The 26,342-nt window shown below is 35.8% G+C and overlaps 1 protein-coding gene across 1 annotated transcript; it reads right to left on the bottom strand.

Annotated features, from left to right (window-relative positions):
* Nucleotides 1–206: 206 nt before the first annotated feature.
* On the bottom strand, nucleotides 207–24,471 carry LOC147406544 (dynamin-2A-like). The gene is made up of 22 exons (XM_086434620.1): nucleotides 24,081–24,471; nucleotides 21,794–21,844; nucleotides 21,562–21,682; nucleotides 21,287–21,382; nucleotides 15,160–15,218; nucleotides 14,845–14,962; nucleotides 13,103–13,445; nucleotides 11,503–11,650; nucleotides 10,359–10,460; nucleotides 10,135–10,254; nucleotides 8,060–8,143; nucleotides 7,796–7,923; nucleotides 7,032–7,116; nucleotides 6,724–6,862; nucleotides 5,428–5,504; nucleotides 5,181–5,237; nucleotides 3,539–3,683; nucleotides 3,269–3,432; nucleotides 1,716–1,829; nucleotides 1,559–1,626; nucleotides 1,298–1,473; nucleotides 207–805 (listed from the first exon to the last, which is right to left on the bottom strand). The coding sequence occupies exons 1-22, from the start codon at nucleotides 24,216–24,218 to the stop codon at nucleotides 564–566; spliced, it is 2,775 nt and encodes a 924-aa protein (XP_086290746.1). The 5' UTR covers nucleotides 24,219–24,471; the 3' UTR covers nucleotides 207–563.
* Between the last annotated feature and the right edge of the window lie 1,871 nt (nucleotides 24,472–26,342).

The raw sequence follows: 26,342 nt of genomic DNA, 5'->3' as shown, positions 1-26,342 counted from the left end.
CCGACAAGGATTGAAGGCTTGTCTTCAATTTAAATCGAAACATACCCTTTCAACATAAACTTGGATTCAACACAAGTCTAGTTTTGTAATAGCTTTCCTCTGATTAGACCATCCACACCAAAAAATCATCTCGTAAACTGTCTCCTCTAGTACCCGTATAAATACTCGCGCGTGTGTGTGTGTCTAAGTTATGGAAAGGATATCAATTATGACAAAAAAGAAAAGAAAAAAATAATAGAGCACATGAATCAATACAGACAAATACACTGTTATCATCCGAAAAAAGGGTGACTCGTAGAGGAAAAAACAGAAAAGCCTAAGGTAATGGTATCTAAGGGAAAAGGTGGGGGTATAACAAACTGACTTCAAGACTAACTTGAAATCCAAAATATTAAGGAAATGAATCTTATGTACACAACCACCCTTTCCACTGCTGCAGCTACAACAGGTATCAAATCGAACAAATGCTCAAAATCATCAAAGGCTGACTAGGCTGGACACACCCAACCAACCATCAAGAATGAGGGGAAAATATCGACTCTCAAAAGAGATCATTCGACCATCTAATATTTATATCCTGAAGAACCAGACGGTGGTGGTGCAGGTGGCAACCGATTTGGAGTACGACGGCTGCCGGAGTTGGGGACGGGGCTTTCATCACCGTTCTGTGACGGGTCACTGTACCGTCTGCTATGACCATTGCTGCCAGACCTACCAAATGAGTTGTTGCCAACTCGTCCATTGGCTGCTGCATCAAATGCAGATCTCCAGTCATCAGCTGGACCATTGGTTCTCGGGCTACTCTCTGCAAAAATGGCCACAAAGTTGGAGTCTTTAACAATCAAGCTAAAGCTCGGTAATCATTGAGAACAAAAACTTGCGAAGCTAGTAATTTTTTATGGGGGGGATCCTAACGTCCAAAACCTTATGGGGACGTCAACATTCTCTATCTCATTCACTTTCCAATAATACACCTATCTATTATGTCTTTTATTGAAAAAGACGAGGATATGTTGGTGTTTGCCCAATGGCATTGTTGTAAAAAAAAAATATAGACATATTTACAAAATGTTGGCATTGATTGCCAAAGCATTTAATACAAACAAGACATTTAAATTGAAAGCCTAAAATATCTGTAGCATTTATTATATAAAAAACCAACATACCGTCTTTTTCACTAGAAGAAAAAATGAGCAGGGGTATTATTGGAAAGTGAATATGGTGAAGAATGCTAATATTCCAATCAAGTCTCTGACGTTAGCATTCCCCTTTTTCATAAAGGATAAAAGGAGATCACCTGTATCACTACTACCATTGGACCAGCTAGAGGCAGCGGCGGCTCGGTTATCATGGATGCTAAGCTGACGCGTGAGTTTTGAAAGAAGAGAGGATTGTTTCTGGAAGCGCTCACGCCTACGCTTTACATTCTGGTCCTCCTGGAGCAACTCTTCAATTCTGACCGTGCTTTGGGCACTAGCAACAAAAACAAACAAAAAGAATTGATAGAATGTATAAAAGTAAGCATTAAATGTTTTAAGTACTTAAATTTGATACTAACCTAATAGAACTGTATAGTTGATTAAGCATGTCTTCCTTCGCTTTCTCAACTTGGCAAAGAACCACAGCCTACCCAACCAGAAATACAAGGTTGTCAAATAGGATATTAGTGGACAAATAGAACTATGAGAAGCAAACTGTTCAAATTGAAAACTTACTTTGGGGACATTGGCAGCCAGACTGTTCAGAACTGCTTCCACATAACCGCGCACTTCTTGAGACATCCACCTGAGTTCTTCTTCTGGATCCACTGGTCTTCTAGCCATCGCATCCTGAAGAGAGAATATAAGTTGGCAAGCTTCCTCAGAGAACAAATTTTATGTGCAGATGTATGATGTATGCATAGTGACAAAATTCTCCGATTTTTCAATAAAGTCCAGATTAATTCATGATTCTTTCAATCGGCAATTTAATCCCAATGTAGTCAAAAAATATTTTTATATTATATTTTAGTATCAAATGTTGTAATTTTGTTTAATATTATGTAAGTAACAGTACTACATTTTTCTTTCTTCTGATTTTTTCCAGACTTTTCCGACTTTGGCCGATTTTATTTCGAATTTTTCCGAATCCCTACTTCACAATGGATGTATGCATTTAAAGTAATAAAACAATGATAACCACCTTTTATTTTATTTTAAAGAAAGGTAAATTAAGAGAACCATTGACGAACAGTCAAATAAGGTGAACTGCATAATGGAAAGTTCTATCCCCTTAAGGGTATGTTTGATTACATGGAAAGTGACTTTCCATGGAATTTGAAATTCATGGAAAAATAGTGGTGGAAAATAGGTAGGGTTGGAAAATCAAATTCCATTGTTTGATTCTACTTGGATAAAATCATGGGAAAATTATATGAGGAAAATAAGAAGGAGAGGAGGAGGAGAAAGAAGATGAGAGAAGGGGGGGAGGAAGAAGATGAGGAGGAAGAGGGAGGGGTGAGGATGTGGGGGCGGTGGTGGCGACAGTGGCAGTAGAGGTAAGTGAGGAAAAAGATGGGAGAATGTGGTGGTGGTGGTGGTGGCAGAGGTAAGTGAGAAAGAAAATGATGAGGAAGATGAAGGGAGAACGTGGTGGTGGTGGCCGCGGAGGTGAGGGATGGAGAAGGAGAAGAGAGAGAGAGAGGCGATGGTGATGACGGCGACGGCGAGATTAGTGTAACGGTGGTGGTGGTGGTGATAGGGAAGATGAAGATATGAATAGGAAAGAATTGGGAATGGAAAATATGGGTGGATTTCACTTTCCCACTAAGGAAGAAGATGATATAAGTGGGGAAGAATTGGGGATGGAAAATATGGGTGGATATCACTTTCCCATCCATATAGGTGGGAAAGTGAAATCCATGTTTTGGTGGACTTTTTTATTAAAGTGAAAAATGAATTTCCATTTCCACGTGCGATCAAACACTTTAAAAATGTTATTTTCCATGGAAATTGATTTTCCACCCTATTTTCCATGTACAATCAAACATACCCTAAGAGGAAATAAAGATCAAATAAGTTTCTAACTTGAAATAAATATTAGAAGTACAAGTATCTAATTCTTTAAATGAGACGACTCTTCTAGACAGAAGTAAAATCCCAAGTATGTCGAGAAGTAAAAAATGGTAACATATAAAGACAGTTATCATGAAATTCTGCAAGAAATTTTAGAGCATTTAACCATAAATTCATTAGCAAAAAATATTCAGTAGGCTTTAGTTATAACTCACCAGAGATCCATCCGAGAGACTTTGCCGGATGGGAAGACCACCTTCAGAAGGAAATGCACCCTTCCCTTGACCTCCCGTAGAAGGTTGGATAACATTTCTTAACTTGTTCACCCACTCAACCTTATCCGCCATACTCTCAGCCTTCAACAAAACAGCACTGTGGGCTGCAAGATAAATGAAATGAGGTGAATGGATGTAATAGAAAATAAAAAAATAAAGAAGAATTGATTTACAATAGTACTATTGATTAAAAAAAACTGAATAATACACCTTTCAGCACAGTCTTGTATGGAACCTTGCTAGTAATTTTGAAAACAAGATTTGGTGTTTTTCCTGAATCCGGCCCATTTGCCTTCTTATCCTTGGAACTTTTTGATGGAGGTTCTTCTTCATCTAACTCTTCTATATTACACTCCTGCAAAATTGTGGATGTGATGGAAGCAATAAAATATTTAACTATGATCCTAAATTTCAAATTGTGGGCTTTGTACTCAGATCAAATATGAAAAGCAACAATGAGCTCACCCCAAGGACTCCATACTTCAAACTTAGCATGGAAGGAACATTCAATTCCAATGTTACAGCCTTGTAGAAAGACTCATGTAATAGCTACTTGTACCCATTTCTTTCCATTATGGTTTGAAAAAATAAGATAAAACAATTTTATGAAATAAAATACGGACATGTTCTAAGGCACTTGTTTCATACATAACTCTACTTCACTTCTGGACCCAAGCTGCATTTCTCTCCATTGTACCTAGGAATATTTTCTACACTTTTTTTTATTAGAAGTAACTTTATTCATTTTCTTTTGCTCTTCTATACCAATGGATCCACATTTGGATTACCAAGTGTTTGATGTGAATGTGCAATGCACTGTATAATGATCGTATTGTTGTTAATGATCCTTGATTGAGAAAGCCATATTTTGATGCATGCAGATGTAACACTAGGAACAAAAGCATAAGTATATTCAAGAAAATTTAGGAATAGCTCCAAGCATAATATTAAATTTTGACATATTTCCACGAAACATACTGAAATATTTCCATAAGGTCTGATACGAAATTTAACTGAAAGTTTCTTTTTGTATATATTTCAGTCAAAAACACTATTCATTTGCAAAATATTTTGCTAAATACAAATAAAATAATCAGATTTTAATTTCAAAAATGCAAGGTGTCAGTGGAAATATTTCGATCTATTCTTTTTTGGAAAAATAATTTAAAAAATATAACAAAAAGTATAAAATGCTTGTATATTCACGAATAAAAATATTGCACATAATATTAGTACATTCATGTAAGCATGCACACAGTCATCCATGTTTTAATTAATAGATATGGAAATCAGAATTTAATACCTTGGCTCTAATAAGAAATAAAATAAGGAAAAAGTCATTTGAGATGGTTTAGGCAAGTGCAAAACAGACCAATGATAGCACCAGCAAAGAGACTTATACCATCAGCTATCGCATATTATTAAAATCAGATATATAAAATGTAGAATAAGAATTTGAGCAGAGGAGAGAATGGAGAATATGTGAGAGGAATTCGCAGTGACTCCAACCCTAACCATGGGTGCCATATATATTTACTCTAATATAAATGAAATTACACATATACCCCAACAACTAGTAACTTATTACTCCTAACATAACACTTATACACAGTTTAAAATCTAGGTCTTGAAGCACATCTCAATCAGTTGAAAGCCCAGGACATAATAAGATAAAGACGACAACTTAAGACAAACTGAGATAAACACATGACAGACACCCGAGTCAAACTCGAGAATGAGACATCTCAACCAAGACAGTCTGAGATGAAACAAAATTTTAAAACGGTTACAAGTACCTGACAAGATGAATGATCTAGTAATCGAAAGTATCTAAAGAATATCAATTCCATACCTCCAAAGTGATAACACCACGAAAATGTCTTTCCTCCTGCTTTTTGGTGTATCCAAGCTGCAACATGGGGCTTAAGTCAAAACAGACTGGCATTAATATTGAATGCATGAATTAGTTTTTCATCAGGATACCATAAGGCTGTTTTCGCATTAAGAATTGCTGTCTATTATTTTCCAGTGTACATTTTGCCATCTTATTGAGACATTGAACAACAACAATGTTTTAAACCTTAGGTATTATCACCAACCTTGCCACTTTTCTCATTTAAAACAAACCATCGCCTGCTCCAGCCATTGGTTTTTGCACTTTTCTTCAGTAAAAACCCTGCAGAGACATTTTAGAAGTTAATGACAAGTAGTCATTACAGACCAATAAAAGCTTAAAACACCTCTAATCAAGTTGCACTGATTTAGACGTATAAATAGAAAGAGAGGGAGTTACCCTGACTGTCTTATTTTTCTTTTATTTCTTATCATAAATGTAGATTTTTTTTAGAAAGAGATAGAAGGCTACAATAAAGGGAAATCTAGGAGGTCGAGGAGACCTCTAGATAAAATTGTTGACCTAAGCCTTTTTGGGTTGAGGCTTAAACCTCAAATAATTTTGAAAAGGCTTAAGACTTGAGGCATAGTGGTTGAGCCTCGCCTTGAGGCGTAAGCCTCACATCTCAAGGCTTAAGCCTTTTAACACGCTGTGTGACATTCTACTAACACACACCAACTCTACCTTTCCAGCCCCATTAAAACCTCTTTAAATCTTCTCCAATAGGTAGGCAACCGCAAAGGAATATTCAAAATATTCTTAATAGGAATCCCCCCCAAAACCACCAAGCAACAAAAAAATATTAATAAAAGGGAAGAAAAAAAAAAAGGAGTGGGGGGAAAGAATGTTCTTCCACAAGGACAACCATTTGGGGAAACATTCCAACATGGGACTTCCAAGTTCCAACACTACTCAAATGGGCTATTGCAAGTGGAACACCAAGGTACATGCAAAAAGGCTAAGGTTCCAACACATATCTAGATTTTCCATGAAAGACTTCAAATTAAAGTCTGAGAAGCCCTAGTCTTTTAAGTTTGTTTCTCCAGCTCAGATTGTGCCAAAAGCTTTCCACCAAAGGGAAACTTACATGCTCGATGGACAGGTTGATGATATCAAAAACTTGGGTCCATTGGTCAACAATAGGCACAAGATCCCCAACCGACAATCCTTCCTTCCCAGCATATCCCAAAAGGTCCCTCTAATGAGGGACACATTCATAAGGTATATTACATAACTAACAATAAAGGGGGCCCAAATAGAAACTAGCTACAAAGAGACACTTATATGCTTGATGGACAGGTTGATAATATCAAAAACTTGGATCCATTAGTCAATTGGCACAAGATCCCTGAACGACAGTCTTTCCTTCCCAACACATCCCAAAAGATTCCTCTAGTGAGGGACACATAAGCTGTTTACATAACTAACAATATAAGGGACCCAAATAGAAACTAACAACAAGACTAAGCAACATAATGTACAAAACAGTTTGTATACAAACCTGCTGTTATCTCCCCACCAGGCCCAGCAGTCTTCAAAACAGACCCCTCTGGTGCATCCTTCTCTACCTGGCCTGATTTATCTTTCAATGATTTCAAGCTTCCTCCAGTTTGTTGACCTCCTGTTTGGGGACTAGTTGCCTAAAACAAACATAAAGCAAATAATGGGAAAGCTGTACCAAACTAGTGAAAGTGTGCATCAGCATTTGCGAGGTTGCAGATGCAAAGACAAACACATCTAATAGCACTCCTTCGCATTAAATATCATAATCATTCATTGATTTATTTTAAATAAAGAGAAGACCCATACTCTATTCAGTATTGCTTGCTCAGCCTCATGCCCTTTTCTTGAGCCTCGACCTTTTTGTTCTTCCTCACGCCGTTGCCTATCCATCCTATTACAAAAAGAAAATTCATAGGATCAATGAAGAGAAGCCATGAAGCTTTGGGAAGAACAACATATACTAGGATTATCTTCACTTGTTCCCCAGAAAAAAATTAAGGAGCAAAATTCTCTCAGAATTTAAATTTCTTGGAAGGTATTAAATTTTCTGACTCCCATTGCCCAAGTTGTGTTTGTTATTATAAGCCTTAACATTGTCATCAAAGCCTCATCTCAAAATTTTGGAGTGGACTGAATGAATTATGTTTATCCATTCCATTCTGTTTGAAAGCATGACTTCTATTAAAATAGTTATTTATGTTAATCCAAAAAGTTGTCTAGGTTAAACATGGGACTCAAAATGCAACTTCCAAGGTTGTCTTAGCACTTTTCCAACATCAATTAAGGTTTCCATGAGTTCCCATTGAGAAGATTTTACACACTGTATCAGCCCAAGGCCAATATCAAACATAATGCCAATACTATGACTGTTGATCACAAGCAAGTCAATTACAACTAAATCCAATAACCAAACAAAATCAGCAAGTAAAAGAAAAAAAGTTGCCTAAAGAAAAGAAAAAGGCAAGATAATTAGCGAAGGGGTGATATTAATTTAACAGTAGTATATACACACTTTCCTAAAATCAACATACAGGTTATCAGGCAAATATAATTAATTTTAATGAAAATACCTCCTCTGTACTAAACGGATGAAGTGTTGCGGGGGAACAAAAGCGCGTTCCATGTCAACTAGAGCAACTACCATCTTCTTAGCCTCATTCTTAAACCCATCTAAAGCAGCACTTGCAATTGCCACAACCTGGTGGAAAAAAGGGGGAAAAAAAAATCAAAGATCAACATGATAAAACATGGGTAATTCTAAACATGTAAATATCAACCCTAGCAAATTAATAGAAAGATTGATGAAATTTTTAATGATATAAAGACATAATTACCTCTCGTTTAAAAGGAGGATACCTTCCGAGGCCTGGAGTAGCATTTGCAGAAGAAGAGACTATATCTACCAGAACTCGGTGCACCTATAAGGTTGGTCTCCCAAAAATTAGTCCAAATAAATAGCACAAAAATCATGATCAACATGTGAGTCAGAAGTGCAGGAAAACATGTATCATGAATACCAATTTCAGGTTTCTGAATCACTGGAAGGTTGAGAAAACACTGTCCCCGTTGGAAAAATGTGAGCATGCATATTAATTTAGAAGGAAATAAAAAAAAACCTTAATAGAGAATAAAGTGATAAAGTTTTGAATTCTCATAATACCACATGAACATGGGGGTGGGTCATACTATGACAATGGTATTATATTTCCATGAAATATTTTCTTTTTTGGAGGGCCTGACAGGAAATTCAATTGGCAATTTATTTTTTTATATACTTGAGCAAAATATTCCTATGAACATTAAATTTCGACCCAAAAAACTAAATATCAGGCATAAAGTGCAAGATTTTGGTGGAAATATTTCAATGAACAGTAAATTTTGATTGAAATATTCTTTTTAAAAAGTATTGATAATAATTATAAAAAAGATAAAGATAAAAAAAAATGGTTGTAGAAAGAACTTGTACATTACAAATAATATCAATTAATTAGTAGAAATTACTAATCAAAAAAATTCATTAGTGGAAATTAATTATAATCCATTACGTATCATATATTACATTTGTTAATGTATCCTAAGAATATTAACAAGTACATATAAAAATATTAGTAGCACATAAAATCTTTCATGTTCTGATAAGTTGGACATATTCATTTATTCATACATTTTTTGAAAATAAATAACAAAGCATGAATGTATATGCTCATTCAAGCAAGTGCTTTATTTTCCGTTACTCCTGGTCTATATAGGAGACCTTGAAATGGTTAGGTTTAATCGAATGTTCGTATTGGTGTTGTTGAGCCCTTTATCTCCTTGAATCATTGAGAACAACCTTCCTACGATCCAGCTTTGAATATGCTTATGTTTATTATATATGGTAAGGTGCTCTTGCTCAGTATGGGTAGAACAACTTTACACCCTTCAACCAACAAGAGAACCCCAAACCACACCCGCCCCCCCCCAAAAAAAAAAAAAAAAAAACCATGCATAGGCCCTTATAAGAAAATAACGTGGTGTACGGTTTTCTTTGGGGTTTTCCCTCTTTTTGCATTGCAACTGTACACCCTGTATGTCAAAAACTTCATTCAATATAAAAAAAAGATCCTAGGGTTGAACAACCTGAGGATTGTTGGCTTTTTTGGAGATTGTGAATTAAACCATTTCATCCAGTAGCTACAAGAGTCTTCATGATCAGTATTGTTGTAGCACTCTGGTTGATGCCAGTGTTACTTATGGAGATAGTATAGTTAATGTGACGTAATTTTTCTCATTTCCAGGTATAATATAGTTATTTGTTTCTATAGGCTCTCATTTGCATGCACAAGCATGTAGCAGAACACTATTGATCTTTTCATTTCCTCACTCCATTGGTTGTCTATTGTAGCTTGATGGGTTATGAGTTTGTTTTCATCCTTGCATTATAATTGCAACAAAACTTTTATCAATACTTCCATTATTTCTATGAAAATTGCATTAGTGTCCAATTTAATGGCATTTCTAGGCTAACAGGAACAGATACCAGAACGGAAATTTAAGACCCTTCCTACTACACTAGGCCGCTTTTGGATGGATGCTAGACTCGATAGGTGTAAATTTAAAAGGGGGACGTTGATAAACAGATCCCCTCCCTCGAAATCTCCGAAAAAGTGCCAACTACATTTTGACCAATAACCAAGATTGCTAGTAGTTGCTACAACCAAAGAAGGCTTGGCAAACAAATGCAGAGAACAGAAGTGAGAAACTATATTGTTGACTCAAACACAAAGATAGATACACATCAAAATAGGAATGAAATTGAAGACCTCCAAGTACATTTTAGGTGTTGAAAGAAAATCCACGAAGATTATAAATACACATCGAAATGAACGGAAGAAGTAATTACATTTAATGTCTGGCTATAAAGATTTACCTCATCCACACAAAGACGTGATGGTTCTTTTGCCAATTCAAGGACACCTTTTATTAGAGATCTCAAACCTTTTTCAGGGGATATAAGATATGGTTGATAACCATCAGCTTCAAGCACAATCTAGTTCAGTATAAAAATACCATAAGAAAATGGTAAGACCCTGGTAACAATATAAGAAGGTAAAACAGCAAAGAATGGGAATAAACAGATAAGATGAAAGATACCCTTTTGACATTGTTGATTTCAAAATGTCTGTCTAAGGGAAGCTGCTTGATCCTATTAGGAAAATTCCCCTCAAAGCTTGCAACAACCTTCCAACCACCACCCTGCAAAGAAAACTTATTAGCAGCTACCAACTTATGGAAGAAAAGGATTCACATTAGTCAATGATTGACAATCCAAGCAGTGCTGAATTCCTCAGAACAGTCAACATTGTACTCCCAAAAAGTGGCCAGAAAAAAAGTGATACAAGAAAATTCATATGAAGAACCAGACATCATAGTAATCAGAACATCAGGGGGCATATTAAGTGTAAGAAAACTATGAGGTGGTGCAGGATGACCATTAGGTCACACTAGAATCAAATTTTGTTGTTAATTCATGGTTCAGCCAAAAAAATATGATACTAGAGGTTGTAAAGAATGCTAGAATTTGAGGAAAGGGGGGGGAATTGGTCTGTGTCAAATATGTTTGTGGTGTGTTCCACCAACATGATAAGTTGATTCCTATCAAAGGCCTAAAGATGAATAGCTTTGTTTTAAGAAAGAAAGTAGTTCAGTAGTACAATTTTAAGAGGACTTACTAGAAAAAGGGAACTGAAAATCTTGTACGTATCTTGAAATATCTTTAAAAGGTTTATGTTCCTATGGAAATGGAGGGTAATCGAATGTGAAGAGGGGATTTGAGAAGGCCAATTTTCAATTCATTCTTCCATGAGTCCTTGAACAGCTAGTATGGGGAAAGACCTCCATTTGAGGATATTAGGTTAGCATGCCACACTGAGGGTGGAGGCTTTCATTGGGATGGTCTTCATAGACAAAATCATGACTGATGATCATATTATCCATTATAGAATCATCATCCTAGAGCATGAGAAGTTTGTTCATTGTCTCTAAGAGCCATGTAATGCAATCCCTTCAGACTTTGAGAAGAAAAAAAATCTATTAAAAGCTCCAGAGGAAAGTCCGTTAATCAGATGCTTAAAAATAATCCATCATAATGATCACTGGCCTAGGAAGTCTCCTAAGTGAGACCCATTCAGTGGTCATCCAAACTCATTCTACAGAAGCTACATTACAAAATATTGTGCTTAAGGACAAACATCTCTAGGGCCTCAACTACGTCTATGTATCTGAAGAAACAACCCACCTCACCAGTAGCAATATGTTGAAGAAATTTATCCTCAAATTCACGGCAAAGCTCCAAAGCTATAGCTCGTGTACCTTCAGCACTATGGACCATTTGTTCACCAAGCCTTACTAATTCATCCTCAACTATTTGAGACTTACCCTGCAATCTGTATATGGAACAAAGGGTATTAAGACATCAAAGAAATTGTAAATACAACAGCCAAAGAGCCCAACAATATGCATCCACTGACACAAGTTGAAATTTCACAAAACTTGGTCATGATTCATGATAAACTCAAGCATCGGCATTTACTTAAAGCCATATATTACATTGGAATTATATGTATATAATATTCGATTGTGAAAATAAAATAAATCATATTGTTATAGGCTATATAAGGAAGAGAACAAGGCCAAAAAGGAGTTTGATCAAAGTAGTGAGGATTATCTTAGGGTAGGTTTTGAAAGGAGAATTGAGGGGTGAAGTTGAACTCTTGAGAGTTGGTAACAGAATTCAGAATACACTTCGACATTTGGAGAGGATGCTTGGCAATGACCGTAGTTCCCCAATGGTGATGGTGTGTGTGCGCGGGGGGGGGGGGGGGGGGGGGGTGCGGGGGCCGGTATTGAAGTTAAAGAACTTGATAGAGGTGTCTCTGATGGAAGGATGGCTGGAGTTGTTAAAAGGAAAGGTGAGCAATGGAAAAGAGGATGAAAAAACTTATTCACTGGAAGTCATTCTTGGTTTGTAAGAGCATTGTGTAGCATACCAAAGAAATGTGATGAAAAAGATGCAGGAATAGTCACTTGGTTGTATAGCTTTGGAGAATTAGGACTACACTATGGCTGCTAACGTCACAACTGCTATAATTATCATGTGGAATTAAGTTATGGTAGAGAATGTGGATGTATTTGTTGTTGTTTAGTCAGATATAACCTCCATTACCAGACATATCGAACACAAGGAAAGTTTTCTTTTCTTTCCTCTTCCTTTTTTTTGTTGGTGTGTGGATGTTGGTGGGGAGTAATCGGAGGGCATTAATCGTAAATGGAATGATGTCACATGTTGTGCATTGATGGTGAATTTAAAGCCATTCAATTTTCCATCAAGGAAAAAAGGTAGTAGGAGGAATCTTCCATGAGAAAAATCAAAGATTTTTTTAGCTCAAACCATTTTGTTGATCTTCCTTTTTTAATGTGCACATGGACTAAGAACAAGTACCCATCCCCCTTTTGATGATGTTTTATCTTGTATTCGCTTTCCCTTGGCAAGTCCCCTAAACCTCCTAGGTTTGTTTACTTGTCTACAATCTTTCTAATAGAAGTATTACTCATTGAAAAACACAAGGCAACTAGCATCCGGATCCGTGATTGAAAAGAAAAACAATTAGTCATATGCATTGATTAGAAAAATGATTAGTCTACCAAAATATATACAGAAAGAAACATTTGATTAAATTTTCTGTCAAGCCTTTTGGAAATTGAAATGTCTCAGTACATTTTGTGGAAATATGTGGAAATTAACCATACATAGATATTATCTAGCAAACCATACACAGATATAATATGGTACATTACTACTCAGAAAAAGGTTAGGAATAATAAGAAAATGCATGTACCCGGAAAGGAGATTTGGAAGCCTGACTTTCATACGCTTACGGATCTGCTGAGCAAGGGTCTCCACCAAAGCTACTCTGCCAAGCTTGCTTTGAGGTGCTCCAGTCAGTATAGATTTCAGACTTTCACTCTCAGCACGCCAAGCAGTTTCTAAAGAGTTTTCTGAGCCAACAGATCCAGATTGTGCAGAAGCAATAGATACAGATTGACCAATTAAAGCAACCCAGGGGATATCAGAAGTACTCCGTGGACCCTGATTTAATAGAAGAGCCTGAACAGCAGCAAGAGTTTTTTGGTCTGTAGCTGCTTGATCTATTTTACTGATGACACCAATGGTTCTGGTACCTACGTATTGAAAACAAAAAATGATAAGTCATTCATTTACAGGTAGAGACAGAAAAAGTAGGGAACTTACGTGCACGCACAGCACACACACTGCCAGAGAAAATAGTATTTTTCAAAGGGTTTTTACATTTTGGGTGTAAAATCTTTATAGAATTTCAGGGGTTGTTTTTGAAGATTCATTGAGTAGGTGGGACTGGTTTCTAATATTAGATGCGAGGAGCAAGGTGTGCTTGGGTCTTGGGAGTGGGTGGATCGAGGTTTCTCCTGTCTTTGCATCTGGCTGATCAGCTCAATCTCCATTTTCTTTGAGTAAGAATTTTATATATATAATTTTAGGGTCAGGATCAAGGGAAAAAATATTTGACGTGTTTCGGAAATATTGGTTAGAAGTTTCAGAATGAGCTGATTTTTGTGAGGATGATCTCTGTGGTGAGGAGATCACCCTCACAAAAAATCAGCCCATTCCAAAACTTCCACCCCTATCAAATGTGGTTTACAAATAATTAACGGTCCACGATTCTTCAACTTGTAAAACTGGGTTAGAAGTTTCAGAATGGGCTGATTTTTTGTGAGGATGATCAGCCCATTCTGAAACTTCTAACCCAAATTTCCGAAACACATCAAATTTGTTGTCCACCGATCCTGGCCCATAATTATATATATATATAGGGAAATGTTCGGCACCCTACGTTCCTCACCAAAAATCAGCCCATTCCGAAACTTCTAGCCCCATGTTTACAAGTTCAATAATCGTGGACCGTCCATTTTTTGTAAACCACTTTTGATGTGGTTAGAAGTTTTGGAATGGACTGATTTTTGGTGAGGATGATCTCTACACCATAGAGATCATCCTCACCAAAAATCAGCCCATTCCAAACCTTCTAACCCATGTAGGACAAAACATGTATGGCAAAACATAGGGTGCCGAATATATATATATATATATATATATATATAGGGAAATGTTCAGCACCCAACATTTTGCCCAACATGTTTTGCCCTACATGGGTTAGAAGTTTTGGAATGGGCTGATTTTTGGTGAGGATGATCTCTATGGTGAGGAGATCATCCTCACCAAAAATCAGCCCATTCCAAAACTTCTAACCCCATGTTTACAAGTTGAAAAATGGTGGACCGTCCATTTTTTGTAAACCATTTGTGATGGGGTTAGAAGTTTTGAAATGGGCTGATTTTTGGTGAGGATGATCTCCTCACCATAGACATCATCCTCACCAATAATCAGCCTATTCCAAAACTTCTAACCCATGTAGGACAAAACGTGTTGGGCAAAATGTTGGGTGCCGAACGGGATCCATATATATATATATATATATAAAGAGCATGGCTTGATTAATTTGTAACTAGTCCAGAACAAGCTATGAGATCAACAGAAACCCACCATCTGCATCAAATTCCTTGGCCAGTTTGAGGGCTCGTAATGAAGAAATTTCAGGAGCCTGAGCAGCAGGTACTATAACTAGCAATATCGCATCGTTGCGTTCAGCAAAGTCGCTAATCTGAAACAGTGATCATTCAGAAGATTTCAAGTACTTTCAATTTGATAAGAATAAATAACAACTGTCAAGAAATCTCATCCGGAGACACAATGTTCTATAAAGAACACATTAAAGCATCTGTCACGAGTTATGAATATTGATCCATAAAAATAAAAAAATTTAACATTGAAAAGAAAGGACAATCAGCAGCTACTTACCATCGAATCATCTATCCTTTGATCCAATCCAGGTAAATCAATCAACTTCAAAGGAGGAGCTGTGGAAAAGATCATGTTAGCTGGAATACTAAATTATATTATTGCAACAAGAAAATTATTAATCATATAAACATGGACAATTTGTCATTCAAAATTGAAGATATCAAATAGTTTTTTGTTTTTTGTTTTTTGTTTTTGGTTTGTTTAATAGATATAGGGTTAGTGGTTAGCAAATGAAGTTGGGTTCAAGAAGGTTTGAACCTAGGACATGGGAACAACACTCCACAAATCTGACCACTTAGCTAACTTGGCACTTCGATATCAAATAGTTGAGATCATATGTCCATGAACAAATCAATCGTTCAAATTGGAGTCATCTTCAGACAGCAAGTAACAGAGAAGTCGTACCAAATACACACAGCTAACCCTTAAAGAGTTAACAGAATTTTTTCATACGTTTTTGTGTCAAAGTCCATGTATGTCGGCTTCTTCTTTCCCAGGAAACAATTCAGCTTCAAGGAGATCCCCTACATAATAACTTAGCCACGCCATGGCAAAGACATGCAAACAATATGTTGGAAAATAGTTTTTACAGAAGTTTTCTATTTCATCGGAAACAATAAATCTTGTTAAAAGCTTAATGATTTGGAATGAGGAAGAGCTATCATGCAACTTTGGATTTAGGAGAAGATTTAACGATTTGGAGGTACAAGAAATGGACAATCATATCAATTGAAATTCTAACATTCCTAGCTCTCATATGGTCGAGGATTGACAAGTGAGGATCTGCAATTAGAATAGATCTTTTTCAATTAAGTCATTCTACAATTCCTTAGGCATTGTCTCCTTGCAAGATTTCCCTGTAGTTGCAATTTGGGGCCCAAAGGTCCTCCCATCAAAAGTGGCATTTTTTATTTGGTTAGCCTCTTTGGACAAGATCTTACCACCGATCACTTAATTTCTAGGGATTTTGTTCTTCCTAACTTCTTGTTTCCTATGCAAATCTTATGGGATTTGATCAATCACTTACTCACTCATTGTGCTTTTGTAAAATAGGTTTGGTCCCACTTTCTATTCATGTTTAATACCCTGTAGTCTTTCCTAGAGTCTGTTCTAAAATTGTTCCATAGTTGGCAAAGCAGAGCCTTCTTGCATGGAAGGGTGATCTTGCAGATTTTAACTCCATTTGCAGTGTCAGGGAATCTGAAAAGAAAAAAACAGTAGAATCTTTAAAGATAAGGAGCACCCTATACAGCAAGTAATCAATAGTATTCTAGGGCCCTTATTCTTTTGGTATAAGTTTTTTGGCGAGTTTAAGGGGGGCTTTATTGAAGTTTTCTCATTCAGATGGGATCTTATGTGTAAGGAACCACCGCAGGTGTATTGCGCGGGGGGGTGTTCAGGTCCATGTAGGTGGCGTTCTTTTCGAATATTCTCATAACCCGCAAGAAGGGTAGAGATATTATTTACCATAAAAAGCCAGCAAAACCACTCTTGTTCAAGAAAACAAGTGAAAAGGAGGAACTAATAGTGAGACTCCAACACTAGAAAACACCCTAATCCTCCATCAAATGGCACCATAGTAATCCACCCTTAGTGGATTAGGAGGAATGAGAATGTGTATATATATAGGGATAAAGTGGCATCCAAGGAAATGAAATGGATGTGGGTCACCTTACCACATTGTCATCTACCAAGCCAGTCAGGGGCAAAGCCAAGTAGGGACCAGTGGGGGCTATAGCCCCCACTGAACTTTGGAAAAAGTGAAAACTGATTTAAGCGCTCATACTTTGATTGATATTAGATATACCCCCCATATTTTTTTTTAACTGCCAACTAACATTTTAGCCCCCACGAACTTCTGGGAAAAAGTGAAAACCGATTTAAGCCCTCATATTTTGACTGATATTAGATATACCCCCATGATTTTTTCAAACTGCAGACCAACATTCTACAACCCCAACTGAACTTTCCAAAAATAGAGAGCTGCTATTGGCACCCCAAATTTTACTCATTACACACCAATTAAATATTAAAACACACTCTTCAACATTATAAAGGTTTGGCTCAAATTATAATCTCAACATTACAAATCATTATAACACTCGTTCAAACAATCACAGTAGTAGTTTACAATTATGATTAGGCCCATATAAAATCCTAAACCCCAAAAAAAATATAAATCTAGCAAAAAAAGAAAAAAGAAAACGAGAGCTTCTATTGGCACCCCAACTTTTGCTTATTCTCAACCATTCACTTATTTTCTTCATTTTTAATTGGGAAATAATAAGTAAAAGTTGGGGTGCCAATAGCAGCTCTCAAAAACTAGATTTAACTCCTATGTTTTGATCCATTTTAGATGTATCCCCTGGTTTTTTCAAACTGACGACAACATCCCCATTGAACTTTATTAGATATACCCCAGGTTGTTTTTTTTTTTTTTAACTGTGATATACATGCCTTGTTGAGTCCATTGAATTTTTTTCTTTCAAAAAAGATAAAAGAAAAGAAGAACCAAGTGATTTAGTTCCCCATATTTTGATCAATATTAGAGAGACCCATATCATTTTCAAATTGACGACGTGCATCCTAGGCCTCAATCTTCTCGGACTTGTACCATATTCAAAATTCTTCGAATATTCCAAGATTTCGTAAAATTCTCCAATTAGGGAGTAGACAATTAAATCGTCAAATCAATAAACTAATCAATGATTTATCTTTCAATCATTGAATATGCTAAAAAAATTTACGCTTATACCTCAAAATTTTATTTTCTTCAACTTTCAAGGGAGGTTCAAGATAATGTGTTTTGTTAAGAAATTTGAAAACATCATTTATATATTTTTCAAAAATTCCACATTTTCAAATGAAACTTTTCCGAACTTATCCTAATTGAACCCCTACCTAATAATTACCAAATCTGAAATTTGCTAATAGAACTCTTGGAAAATGACTAAAGGACCCTCACCTTCAACATCTATCCAAATTTTAAGGGGGAAAACCAGCAATTTAACCCCTATGATTTGATCAATATTAGAGAACCTTGTGTTTGCATCATTGCAGGGACACCAATGAACTTCAAAAAAAAAGTTGGTGATTTAGTCCCCCCACATTTTTGGTGGATATTAGAAATATTCCCAGTGTTTTGCAAATTGACAACATGCGCCCATTGGCCTTGATATCCCCAAACTAATGAAAAATAACTTAAGGACCCTCACCTTCAACCTATTCACTCTAAAGAAACATGTAACAAAGTTCGGATTCTTTAATTATATTCAAGAAATTCAATTTGGATAAAGTTTTGTAAAACAAATTGTGCAAGTTTTGGGGAATATAAAAATGATGTTTTGTGTTTCTTGCCAAAATCTATCATCTTCAACTCCATAAAAGTCCTTTTTTTATTCTTGAGACTTTAATGTTGAAGAAAATAAAAAATTTGAGATATTAAGCGTAAGCCAAGCTTTTTTGTGTGCCTTAAGAGAACACGCTAAAGTGAAATAAATACACTTAGGAAATTGGATTTTGTATCGAAAATGCCCGTAAAATAATATTTCTTTTACCAAAATACCCTCAAATGATTATTCGCAAAGTGTATTTATTGCACTTTAACGTGAGCCCTTAAGGCACACGTTAACAAAACACTTAAAGTTTTAGTGGGAATCTTCTACACTATTATGAAAATTATTGCCCAACCATCATTCGTTGTGACGAGAACAAAATTTGAATAGAAGGAAACCAAAATTATCGGTCAACAATCGTAAGCATTTAGCCCCCATTGGCCAAAAATACTGGCTTCGCCCCTAAGGCCAATGATTGGTGGACCACTCCATGTGTTAGCAACAGCCCAATAATCTCCACTATTATAATGAGAGAAGGTGAATAGGTGTTTGTTTACATCAAAATTTGGAAGACCAAAAACCTCACTATTATTAAAGCTATTTTCACCTCTCATGATCCCTATAACCACATTAGTTTTGAACTTTCTAAAATTACAAAAATATCATTTTCGTTATTACGTTATTTATTTTTTTTATAAGTGAATATTTATTAATAAGAGGACAAGGTCCTCAAGGAAACAACAAGAAAAGCAAGACGAAAGCAAAGCAAAAGCGACTGCACCCTAATTACATTTTCCCATCTAAACACGAAGTCTTCAAAGAACACGCCTCTAAAACCAAATAACTACTTGCAACAATGAAACAACCACCCGAGAATACTAAAAATTATTTCTTGAAGAGTGATTTCCTTACCATCCAACGTGCACATGTTCCCCTCTTTCCACAAATCCCTACATATGGCAAAAGATAGAAAATTCTAAATGATCCTAGTCCTGCCAGAAAAGGAAGGGTGCCTCCGACCAAATAATAAGGAAGCAACAGAAGAAGGATGACACCATGAGCCATTAAACAAGGAGAGAAAATAAGACCAAACACTAAAAGCAACATTGCAATGGATGAGGCAATGATCCACAGACTCCATGTTCTCTTTACACAGACGACAAAAATTAACCAACACGAAACCTTTGCGTTTAAGATCAATCGTAGAAAATTTATTTAAGACCGCCAACCACATGAAAAAAGACACTTTTGGGGGCACCTTAGACCTCCAAATGATTGAGGAAGGAAAACAAACCTCTTGGTTACCTTCAAGTAAGGCATAAAACAACTTGACAGAGAAACAACCATCACTACTACGTTTCCAAATCCGGCTATCCTCCCTATCCAGCAAAGGACTTGTGGAAGCTAACATCTTCCCATGATAGAGATCACATCCTCAATTTCCCAATCATTCAATCTCCTTCTGAGACCAAGAGAAAAATAAACCTCTTGATTACCTTCAAGTAAGGTATAAAACGACTTGATAGAGAAACGACCAACTACTACGTTTCCAAATCCAGTTGTCCTTCCTATCCAGCAAAGGACCCGTGGAAGCTAACATCTCCCCATGATAGAGATCACATCCTCGATTTCCTAATCATTCTTCTCCTTCTGAGACCAAGATCCCAAGACTCCCCCCTCGAGTTATGAACCCGAAAAGTAGAAACATGCATTTTTTTTCCTTGTGGATAAATCATACAGACCCGGGAATAAAATCTGTAAAGGAGTCTTGATACACCAATCCTCCCAAAAACGAATGCGATTACCTCTACCTACTTTGTACCTAATTTGCTCACCCAACACCCCTCCCAATTTTGCAATACCTTTCCATGCACCACACCCAAAAGGAAGCCTAGCAGCATACTAGACCAACCTAAAGGATCCTCCCCAAACTTGGCAGCCGCAATAATTTTCCTCCTTAACTCCTCTCTTTCAATGCCGAAACGCCAACACCACTTCCCCAACAAAGATCTATCATGGATCTAAACCTTCTAATACCAAGACCGCCCAATCTCCTAGGCCCACAAAAAAGCTTCCAATTAGCAAGATGAAGTTTTCTATTACCCAAATTGTCATTCCACGAGAAATGTCTCACCAATCTCTTGAGATGCAATTCAATTTTCTTAGACATAGAGAGCAAAGATTTAAAAAAAAAAAATGGTTTGGAATGCTAATTACCTTATTTAATATTTTAAATTACAACAAAATCAATGCATAGTTTAAAAAGAAATTAATTAGACGAGTCATTCAGTGTAAGCCTGTCTCGCTCATATTCATATTGAAGTTAGTTACTTAGCGAAACTCCGCGTGCCATATCTATTTGGATTATCAATGAGGTATTTTGAATCGAAATGCGAAAGGCAAGCCTCTGAATTCCCTATCTATAATAAAGTAAATAGAGTAGTCCAATTATGAATCCGTTGTTGATCTGAATTCTAGAGTTCGTGGTACTCATTTTATTTTAATTGAATGCCATAGCTGGGATTAAGGCTCCTAAGACTAGTAGGTTGGAATAAAAGAAAAATAGGACTAAAACAAGGAATTAATTGGACGTTTTTCAATTTTTTTCTATTTGGTTTAAATCATTGATGATTCTATTGGAAAATAAACATATATTTGGTTATGATTATTGATAATCAAATTTGTGTCTCTTTAATCAATGAGATATCCGCTAAAAAGTTTACCTTACTCGTTATGATTGTGCCGAACAAATAAACTAAAGAATACGATTGAGTACTCCGAAAACTAACCTGTACTAGTACGAAGCTTTAAATATATTTCATCTGTACGGCCCTTGGCAGAGGCACCCTTACTTAGCCTGTCCTGCAGGGAATGCCGGAGAGCACCTAAAATGCCCAAAAGAAGTGTGAGGACTACGACATCCATTAATGATAGCAACTAAATAGGTCTACAACGAAATAATGTCTGCAACTATATATGCAGAGTAAATTAAAAGCAGATGGCCCAGGTCTTTTTAAAATTCAAAATCAGACTAAAAGCACTCAGGTGGCATACGAAGACTCACTTGCGGAAACCTGCTGAGATTTATTGTCAATTTGCAAGACAATTGATTTGTTGCTTAGGGAACCATCTCTTTGTAAATCAATGCTGATGGGAGATCGAGTTGCACCATTTTCCCCCGTTGGCTGAACAAGCATAGACACAAATGCAAACAAAACATTAAAATAAAGAATGCATTCCGTCAAAACAAATATCGAATTTCGGAATAAATGCAAACCCTTGATGATGCGACTTACCAAAACAGGATGTCCAATTAAACTATTCAACACCGCTGATTTACCGGCACCCTGCCAAATTTTTCCAATAGGAAAACCAAGATATACATACATCAACACCAACATAACCTCAAAAAGAAATCAGACGAGAGATGCAAAGAAACTAAACAAAAAGTACATTACGAATCCATTCCTGTATTTGAGTATCATCAGTAACTCCATGTGGCACCATGATCAAAAATTAATTGAAGCACTATCTGGTCCACAATCCTCAGTGGACCCCATGCAACAGATATGGTAAAACAACATATCAATCAGAAACACTCAAAAATGGCCATAACAATGCACAGATCAAGAATCAGTGATTGGAAACTCCAAAATACCCAATATATGAACTCTCCCTCTTGCTAATCATTTTTCCATCCAAGCTTTAGCTCTTGTTCAGAAGCTTAAGATCCTTCAGAAGGATGGGTGATCAAGAAAACGAATCTAAGCCTCAATAAAAACATTTGAAGACCTGATTCTTCCAAATTTTGAAACCCTGATTCTGTCCAATATTTATTGCAATGGAACGAGAGTTCCACCGATTAGGTATGATGATTTCAAGAGACCCAGTCCAAGAACCTTCTTTGAAAGAGATATTGTCCAAGCACATTATTGTAACTTAAATTCATTTGTTTTGATTATCCCCAGCAGATTCCAGGATACTTGGAACTGACTATGACATGCAGATTCCAGTTATCATATGTGTTTAAATAGCACTTCGTCGCTTTGATTCCCAAACAGATAGGGACAAAGACATAGTGAAGCTTAGGCCAATTAATCTAGAGAGATTCCATGTATAAGATCATTTAAAAATGCTACCATCAAGGCTCAAGGAGGTAATCTTTAGTGTAATTAGCCTTGAGAAAGGAGCATTTATCAAAAGAAAACAAAGTTTAAATGATGTGTAGGCTAACAAGTGCATTGACTTGAGAGAGCATCCAGGTAAACAAGGGGATGGGATGGTTTGCAAGATGGGTCTAGAGAAAGTCTATGATCACATCAATTGGGGATTATAATAGCATCTACGTTGTCACATGAGTTTTGAGCAAAAATGGATCAATTGGATCATGAAACATGCGACCACCACGTCCTTTTCAACTTTAGTCAATGGGAGACCAGCCAAATTCTTTATAAGTTCTCCTGGTTTGAAACAAGGAGATCCCCTATTGCCTTTTCTCTTTAATATCTCTGTAATGATTTTGGAGGGTTAATCAGTAAAGTGGAGGCAAATTGTGATTTGTATGTTTTTTTGGCAAGTATTGAGGGATCAATGATCTCCCACTTACAATTCACTAATGACACACTGATTTTGTTGGATGCATCCACTGATCAAATTTAGTTCTCGATGATCTCCCTTGTTGGGTTGGCAGTGAATTATCAAAAGTCGAAGATTTACAGAAAAGGTTCAATCCCTGTTTTAGAGTTTCTTGCAATAAAATTAGAGTCATTACGGGTCCAATGACTATAAGAGTGGGTAAGAGGTTGGAGTCATGGAAGTCAAGATACATATCGGAGGTTTGGAATAACTCTAATCAAATGCACCCTTTCAAACATACTTGTGTATTTACTATCATTATTTACAATCCCTAGGAGCATGGAATTTTGGTTGAATAAGCTGGTGAAGGATCATTTATGGAACGTAAGGACAAAAATCAAAATTTCATCAAATGAATTGGGATGGTATTTGTTAACTAAAGAAGCACGGAGGTCTACATTTTCATAAAATTAGACTTGCGGAGATTTAACGCCAAACAGTTTGAAGATCAAATTTTGATAAGGCAGAAATTGAAGAAAGGAAGCAAACAAGAAAATTGAGAAAGGAAATTAACTTGGCAAATGGAGTACAATCATAAAACAAAACTCCTCTGTTTAATCTCCGAAACAAATGTGTTTATGTATTTCTTATAAGGTTTAGATTTAGGATTACGTTCCAGAAAAAAGAAGCAAAAATATTGACTGGTGTTTTTTGGTTAAAATGGAAATTTTCGATCTCTATAACTCCAAATAAAACACATTACCGATCAGGTCAGATTCTGCAATAAATCTATAAAACAAAACCAAATAATAGTGATTTGATAGCAAATGCTTTATGTTTTTCTCATCAATCCAAAACTAAATCATGCGTTAATTAATATAATTAAGGGTAGATCGATGCAGGATCCAACAGTATCAGCTTCAAAATCCAGATCAAATAAAAACCAATCGATTGGATTGCAATCCAAACAAGATTTATAGTGAAATCAGGATAAGAAGATGAACTTACAACATTGCCAAGGGCAACAACGTTGAGAAAAGTGGATGCACGCCTCGATGAGGGCTCGTCGACATCTTCGTCTGCAAGAAGAGAGGTCGCTTGCACCATCGATTCTGAAAGTTGAACCAATTGGTCGATCGCCTCCATTACGTTGGATCTAAGTACGAGTCTCTCTCGATCGATCGAATCACAAACGAAACACTAAATTCTGCTACAACAAACGCGAGATCTGGATCGAGAGTTTCTACAATTAGGCGGTTTAGATCAAGAATTTGACAGAAGGCGAGAGGAATGGGAGATTTTAGGGAGAGGTGAAGGAAAAGGAAACGTGGAGGAAATTTACCACAAGCCCTCCAATCTCACCTTCTGTTTCTTTGTTTGTTTGATTTTAAATTTTATTTGGTGAAACTTAAATAAAAGCCTCTCTTTTTAATCCTTTCTTTTTCATCGATGTGACTTCTCCGCAACATAAATGAACTGCAGATCCATCAATGGGTCGGTTCCGGGTCGGTTCTTAAGCCACCCAGAACCATAACCATTATATTATTTTTGGATTTTTATCTTGTCATCTGTCATGATTGAAGATTGAAGATTGAGATTTAGCTGATTATGAAGAGAATACAAATGTTTGTATTTTATTAGAAAATACATGTAATAAATGGGAAAGAGGGTGAGGGACTATCATTAGACTTGTCAATGGATAGTCCATTATCCAATTTGAATCTGTATTCGAATAATCAGATATTATTTGAAAATTGTGGATGATGGATCCAAATTTGGATAAAAATTTATATTCAAACTCGTATCAGATATAGATTTGGATATTGAAATATCTACTCTAGTAATATCTTATTTGAGTCATGTTAGATATAATATTAGATCCAAATCGAATATTATCAAATATTTAATAAGATAATCGAATTCTAATTCTAATATTGGTTTGAAGTATTTGTCAAATTTTGAATACACATATTGTTTTCGATCCAACTACTATTCATTGAAAACCTTAAGTACAATGGGGGGAGGGAAAAGACAATATAACAAATTATTTTTTGAAAATTAATGGAATGGCTCTCCGAGCTAGGGATGTAATCCTTGGATTCCCGATAAACCCTATAAATATTATTTTCATCTTTTTTTTATTGTGTCCATCGTTATGTTTGAGAGCCTCCGCTAACACACAAGCTTTTACTTAACAACACACCAACTTCAAAAAGTAATCTCTCTCAATTACTTTCTACTTTAAATCCAATATGGGCCTTATTATCTAAAAAAAATTTAATTTAAAATTGAATATTTTGGATTTGTACATTTAACCTTTGCAGAGGTTTTTTAGGGTTTCTACTCTTTGAAATGTGCAAAATTATTGATCAAGTTTATTGTTATGTGATTTTTCGACTCTACTTCATAACTCTTCGATCTCTCGATCTTTCCCATAGTTGTTGTTAATAAGGTGGACTTCTAGTTCTTTGAAGCCTGAAGGAAGAAGGTGATGTTAGGACATTTACATGAAAAACATCAAAATTTTCAAATCGAGTTGACTCAGTCAAAGTTAGTCAACGTGAGCTTGACCAACCTAGTTCGGGTTGACCCGTTGGGTCAATACTCAATCCAATTTTGATTTTAGTCATATGTCTTTAGATTATTTCAATTTCAAGTTATTTAGAAGTTGGTTAGTTTTTATTTCAACTATAGGAAGTTTCTAATTTGTTTAGGTTTTAATTTATTTTAAAGTTTCTATTTGTTTCTCTAAATTCATTTTTATTCTTTAGGTTATAGTTAGAAGTATTTTTAAGTGTCCAATTGAGTTCTAACAGAATTAGAATATTAATAATATGTTATTAATAAATTAAAAAAATTACTTTTTAGTGTTTTAGAAGGTTTTTAAGTTATTATGATGGAGTTATTTATATAAAAAGCTCCAAATATTAAAATTGATTAGTATCAATCAATACATAATTATCTTTTCCTCTCTTAATAATATTTTATAGCTCTTTACTTTATTTGCTTCCAAGCTATTGTTTGGTTACCTATTGAATCTATTGATTCATACATTTCCATTATGTTAAAAAGATGAGGTCCCGATGTAGTGTTTACCAAGGGTCCTCTAAAGATCAAGTAAGTAAAAGATATATGGACTAGAAAAAAAAATGATGATGGTTAGAGACTAAGAAAATGATAAATAGTGAATTACAGAGTGATTGCATGCCTTTTTAGTGTGAGGAAGTAATTTTTGTAAACCTTCTCTCAATCTTTAAGAGGGGATTTATA

This window comes from Akebia trifoliata, chromosome 3 (assembly GCF_017979445.1).
Source record: "Akebia trifoliata isolate Shusen 1 chromosome 3, ASM1797944v1, whole genome shotgun sequence".
Classification (NCBI taxonomy): Eukaryota; Viridiplantae; Streptophyta; class Magnoliopsida; order Ranunculales; family Lardizabalaceae; genus Akebia; species Akebia trifoliata.
This window is presented reverse-complemented; position numbering and strand designations above follow the sequence as displayed.